The sequence below is a fragment of the Balaenoptera ricei genome, chromosome 8 (assembly GCF_028023285.1).
Source record: "Balaenoptera ricei isolate mBalRic1 chromosome 8, mBalRic1.hap2, whole genome shotgun sequence".
Taxonomy (NCBI): Eukaryota; Metazoa; Chordata; class Mammalia; order Artiodactyla; family Balaenopteridae; genus Balaenoptera; species Balaenoptera ricei.
In genome coordinates this window covers 90221086-90226475 of record NC_082646.1, presented here as the reverse complement: position 1 = coordinate 90226475, position 5390 = coordinate 90221086, and the positions used below count along the sequence as shown (strand labels likewise).

At 54.0% G+C, this 5390-nt stretch overlaps 1 protein-coding gene across 1 annotated transcript; it reads right to left on the bottom strand.

Annotated features, from left to right (window-relative positions):
* Positions 1-2075: 2075 nt before the first annotated feature.
* On the bottom strand, positions 2076-4526 carry FJX1 (four-jointed box kinase 1). Its single transcript, XM_059929645.1, has one exon. The coding sequence runs from the start codon at positions 4270-4272 to the stop codon at positions 2959-2961; it is 1314 nt and encodes a 437-aa protein (XP_059785628.1). The 5' UTR covers positions 4273-4526; the 3' UTR covers positions 2076-2958.
* Between the last annotated feature and the right edge of the window lie 864 nt (positions 4527-5390).

Sequence of the window (5390 nt, the reverse complement as noted above, 5' to 3'; positions counted from 1 at the left end):
AAGTGTTTTTTTTTGTTTAAGAGCAATAGGAAGTGAGTTTTTTTAAAGTACCTATGTGTGTCCTTATGTTTTATATGTTAACATTTAAATCCCACAATACTCTGATTGAATCTCCATTTCATAGATGAGGGAACTAAATTAAATGACTTGCTGAAAGCAAATAGGTGAGGGACAGAATTCAGAATATAGTCTGCCTGCAGAACCTCTTACTCTTTTACATCATGCTGCAGCCTGAAAGTTCTTTTTCTTTTTCTTCATCTGAAAAATGATTTGGTCCTAGCAGCATTCACTGACCATGGCAAAACGTTAATTGATCTTTCCATGCCACAGACTACCGATTATCTACAAGGAATAGCAACAGTTAAAACCTCTTCTCTGTAATTAAGTCTTGGTTCCCTTAACAACTCCACCGTGTAATTAAACTTATTTCTCGAACAGGCAGATATGGTTCACTAAAGAATCTGAGAAGAGCCATTTAAATTATGCCTCGTTTCTTGCTCTGGGTTAACCATGGTCAAGTCTGGGCCTGAAACTGAAGTTTAGGAGGAATGTGGAGAATGCAGCTGGCCCAGAATTTACCAGTGCAGAAGTTATATGGGAGTCAGGGTATATTTCCTGTGCATCTGTGAAACTTCTAACTTAGCTCTGCCCATGGTTTTCCTCCATGAACATGTCGGGTAAGCATGCACATTGCTGAATATTTATCCTTTTCTTGGAGCAGCCTCTGCTGATTTGGGCAGGAAATCTCATATAGTTATCAATCATCAGAAATGGAAAATGTTTCTTTTTGAAAGATGTAACTATCAGAGGTTTCACATTAACAATGTCTTGAAAAAGATGTATTTGCCATTATCACCACCCTGTATCATGAAAATATTTGGCTTACACTACAAACTTTATGGACTCTTTTTTGAGCTGGCTTAGCAGAGGCACTGAAACATAAGGATGGTGTTAAATCGTTAAATTACACGCTGTGTTGTAATGCACAGTGAGAAGGGAAACCCACAGAGATTTAATACCATCACGAGTCTATAAAACCCTAGGTTTACAAATGCAAGTCAAATAAAAATCTATTAAAGTAGCCAAAAGTTGCTTTGAGTTAAAGGTCATTAAATAAAAAGAAGATAACAGGCAAGATCATTTGGACCCACATATCAAACAAAATGCCAAGATAAAACACCAATGGGTCATAAAAAAAAAAAAAAAAAGACACACACTGACTGCCTCTCCTCTCCCCTATGGGTCAAAAAGAAGCTTAAGAAAATACAAAGACATTTCCTGTTTCAAGTCACCAAGAAGTAAGGGTCCAAATGCCATATAATAAGTACTACACACATTCCTGGTCTCACAATGGCTGCTCTGAGGGGACCATGCAATTAGTACTTGGGGGTGGGGTGGGGAACAGTACAATCTCTTAAGAGAGCTGGATGAGTCCAGATGTTGGAGATTATGATCTCCTGGATGCAATGGAATTTATGCTGGGAGATTAAAGAGAAGAATTAATTTATGACTTTCTCTACCTGTATGCAGTATGTGCTCAGCTTATCATCTGTACACATCGTGATGCATGGTACTTACAATGCTGAAAATCAGGTGCAACACATGACCAGAGCAGTTAAGTTTAAAGGGGGGGGGGCATTTGTCATATTTTAGTCTATACATCTGGTTCTATCATATTTGACAAATGATTAATATAGGACTGAATTACAGTGAAATCCTTTTATATCACAGTTTTATTTGCCAGGTAATAGAATACTTTCTGCCCATGTCTCTCTCCACCATCCCGCATGTTCTATGCTGAACTCTGAAATTTCCAGCACTAGGGTTCATCTGAGTGAGCAGGAGAGGGAATCTGCTCTTGTCTTTGTTCAATTCTGCAAGTTCCATGGTCACAGCTGGGATATACATGCGTCCTTTGTTTTAAAAGCACATCCACAAGGGAGAAACCCTAGAGCTTATTCTAAAACCAGGCAGGGCATCAGATACCTCAAACAGTTAAAACCACAGGAATTAAATTCTAAATTTTAAACTCCCTTTTATTGAAATATAAGTTTGTTTAGTATATTTACACCACACTTTATGCACATATATACACATAGAAGGCAAATTTTGTCAAATAAAAAAAGTTTTTCTTAATAAAAAATTAAAATAAAAACAAAGTAAAGTGCATGAAACTTTTTTTTTTTTTTCCTTCTGGTGAACATCATCATTGTCAAAATTATGGACGGTTGGGAAGGGGGAGGAAGAAGAAATTCATTATTTGAATCAATGCATACAGCCGGTCCTGCATTTGTAGCCTTCAGGCCGAAATGACAAGCTGTAAGGAACAAGTCAGACAAATTGCCAGCGTCTGCAGGACTCCCTCCATTCTGCAGGTCCTGCTCCCTTTGTCCTATCGGGAGCGGTTCCCTAGCTCTTAACAGTGATCTCACCATCAAGGAGCCGGAACAAAGGGAGAACACAGGAAGGGGGCTCCACCAGCCAATGTCATAGCCCTGCTCCGGGGCCACCAGCGCTGCGTTTGGTAGGAAACTGCAGAATTAGCTCAATGGCTCAAATAGAAGTTTTCCTTTTTCGGAAGGGGAATGAGGGGGCCAAGAAATAGGATGTATCTCCCACAGAGACGGCCACCCGGGGGCCAAACTCCGGCAGCAGCCAGTTTCTTTGGATGCAAACTCCGTGCTGGCACAGCGAAGAATCCTTTTATAGGCTGGGTGGAGGAAATGTTACACTTCTCGCCTCGGTGAGTTCGTCCTCCCAGAACTTTGAAAGGACACAGCTTGGGACTGAGAGAAAGGGGCAGGTGGGTAAAGCTGAAGTTTTTAGCCGCCTTCGCGCTCGGGTCTCCGGCTGGGCGTTGGCCGGCTGGTCCCGGGCGGTGGCTGAGGCGACGGCCCTTCCCCCATCATCCATTCCCCCAGCCAGGGGTCTCTCTCTCTCCTCCTCCTCCGGGGGATGCTAAGTCCCCGGTCGGCGGCCGTACTTAGCCTTACAGTGCAAAATGTGCTTGGCGAGGAAGTCGAGGCGGCGCTGCAGCAGCTGAGCGTGGGGGTCGGCGAGGGCGGCCAGCTCCGGGAAGCGAGGCTCGTGGTGCTGGTAGAGGCGCAGCAGCCGGGCGGCCGCGTCCTGGCCGCGGTGTAGCTCCAGGACGCGCCGCGCAGTCCTCTCGCGGAACACGCACACTGACTGCAGCAGCGGCTCGTTATACTTGTCCCACATGCCCGCCACCCGGTAGCCGTGCACCAAGCCCGCCTCATTGTCCAGAAAGACCAGCGCCCCGCCGGGGCCGCGGTGCAGGTTGCTCGTGGCGCGCTGCATGACCCGCGGGTCCCACTGCAGGCTGAAGAGGTTGCTGACAAGCCGGTCAAAGTTGGCCGTCAGGTAGTCGAAGAGGATCAAGTCGGTCCATTGCACCAGGTCTACCAGCTCCGCCCGGCTGCGGTTGGCCAGCTCGCCCCCGGTGGCGCGCAGGGGCCGCAGATGGCCGTCCTCAGAGCGCCAGGGAGCGGGCACCACTACGTCCGTGAGGTTGGGCAGCCAGCGAGTCAGGCTCACCACGCTGCCCTCGGTCCAGTGAGCGGCACGAAGCTCCTCCTGCACCTGAGCCCACTGCGCGCCCCGAGCCTCCACCCGGGCCAGTGCCAGCGGCGGCACGTGGCGCTGGAGGCCCAGCAAGCGCGCCAGGTAGTAGGACAGGGCCTCGCCCTGTATCTGCTCGGGGTTGATGCCATAGCGCACGCAGGCGCGGGTGCCGTCGGCGAAGCGGGCCAGCCGGTTGGAGCTGCGCCCGCAGCCCCCGCGCTCCAGGGCCACCACCCGGGCGCCGCGCGCCGCCTCCAGCCAAGACGCCGCCTGGGCCTCCGAGAAGCCCCGGGGCACCTGCTCCTCCAGGCCGCGGCTCCAGAAGACGCCCCCGTGCACCGCGGCGCGTTCCTCAGGCCAGGGCCGTCCGGTTGGCACGTGTCGCCTGCGCTCACCCAGGGGCTGCCCAGGCGGGCCATCTGCGCCCGCCGCCAAGGTGAGCAGCGCTCGGAAAGTTTTCAGGGAGCCGCCGCGGGCGTCCCGCGCCAGGGGCGGGGGCAGAGGGAAGCGAGGCGCGGGCTCCCGGCCGCCGCTCCGGGCCGGGCGCCGCGGGAGTCGGTCTTCCGGCGGCCGGGAGGCGGGCAGCTCGGTCCGCGGCGGCAGGAGCCCGCCCCACAGCGCCAGCAGCGAGCCCAGCGCCAGCAGCCAGAGCCCCGCGGTGGCGGAGGCGCCCCGCATCCTCCTGCCCATGCTCCCCCGGCCGCGCCGGTGCCGCCGCCGCTTCAAGCCGAGTCCAGGAGCCCGGGTCCCGGCGGCGACGCGGGCTCGGCAGCTCGTCGGTTCCGGGGCTCCGGGCGCCTCAGCTCCATCGCTGCCGCGGGGCGCTGCGGGGCTCTGCCCGGCACTGAGAACTCGCCTCGCTGCCGCTTCCCAGCTGCTTTTGTATTTCGCTGTGAGACCCTCCGGCGGGCGCGATTCACAGGCGCCCGGACCACGTGGGAGCGACGGAGGATTCCCCCTCCCCCTCCTCCGCCGCCTCTCCCCGCCCCCTTCCCCTCCTCTTCCCTTTAAAGCGGCGATGGCTCCCTCCAGGCGGGAGAAGTGGTTTCACGCTCAGTCGGGGACTTAGGGGCCGGGAGCAGGAAGCCAGGCAGGCGGCGCCCGCGCGGGGGCGTCGGAGCGGGCGGCACAGAGCTGGAGTCGCGCTGGGTGGGTGAGACGTGCCGCTGGCTCTCGCGGGGGTTGGAGTGGTCGTGGAGTCCCTTTGCCTGGGCGGCTCCTGGCCTCCAGCAAAGTTCAGACTAATCCCCAGCACGCTCCCGGCGCCGCCAGGGGTGGATTGGGGCAGGTCCCTTTGCCTTCTCCGTTTCCGACGGTGGGTGTGATTCACCCTGCCTTATGTAAACCCCTGGGGAGCTCTCCGAGCCACTGAGGAGGTGACTCCAGCCGGGTTAGAAGAACCATCTGCAGCAAACAACTTTGAACCGACACCTCCTTTCCCGAGCACGCTCACCATACTGGTCACTGAGGGCTGTGCGCTTTGAGGTTGGTCTCCCCGCCTTTCCCGAGGGACTCACCGGGAATTCAGCCTCACTGTGCAAGAACCCTTAGGCAGGTTCCATTCAACAAACTGTCCTCGGTTCTGGTCACAGAGCATTAAAATCCACAGATGAGGTCCCGTGCTCACGGAGCGCACATTCTAGGGAGATGTTCAGGTTGCCAGGAGAGCCTTACAACCCAGGATCCGACTTAGTGCGGAGGAGGGGGCCTTAGAGACCGTTTCTCTACGAAACGATACTATTTTGCCCATGAGGAAACTGAGGCACAGAGATGGGATGGGGCTTGCTCAAGATCCCAGAAGTAACAAG

Coding starts and splice junctions, on each gene's coding strand:
- FJX1 (XM_059929645.1), bottom strand. CDS start 4,272: ATGGGCAGGAGGATGCGGGGCGCCTCCGCCACCGCGGGGCTCTGGCTG.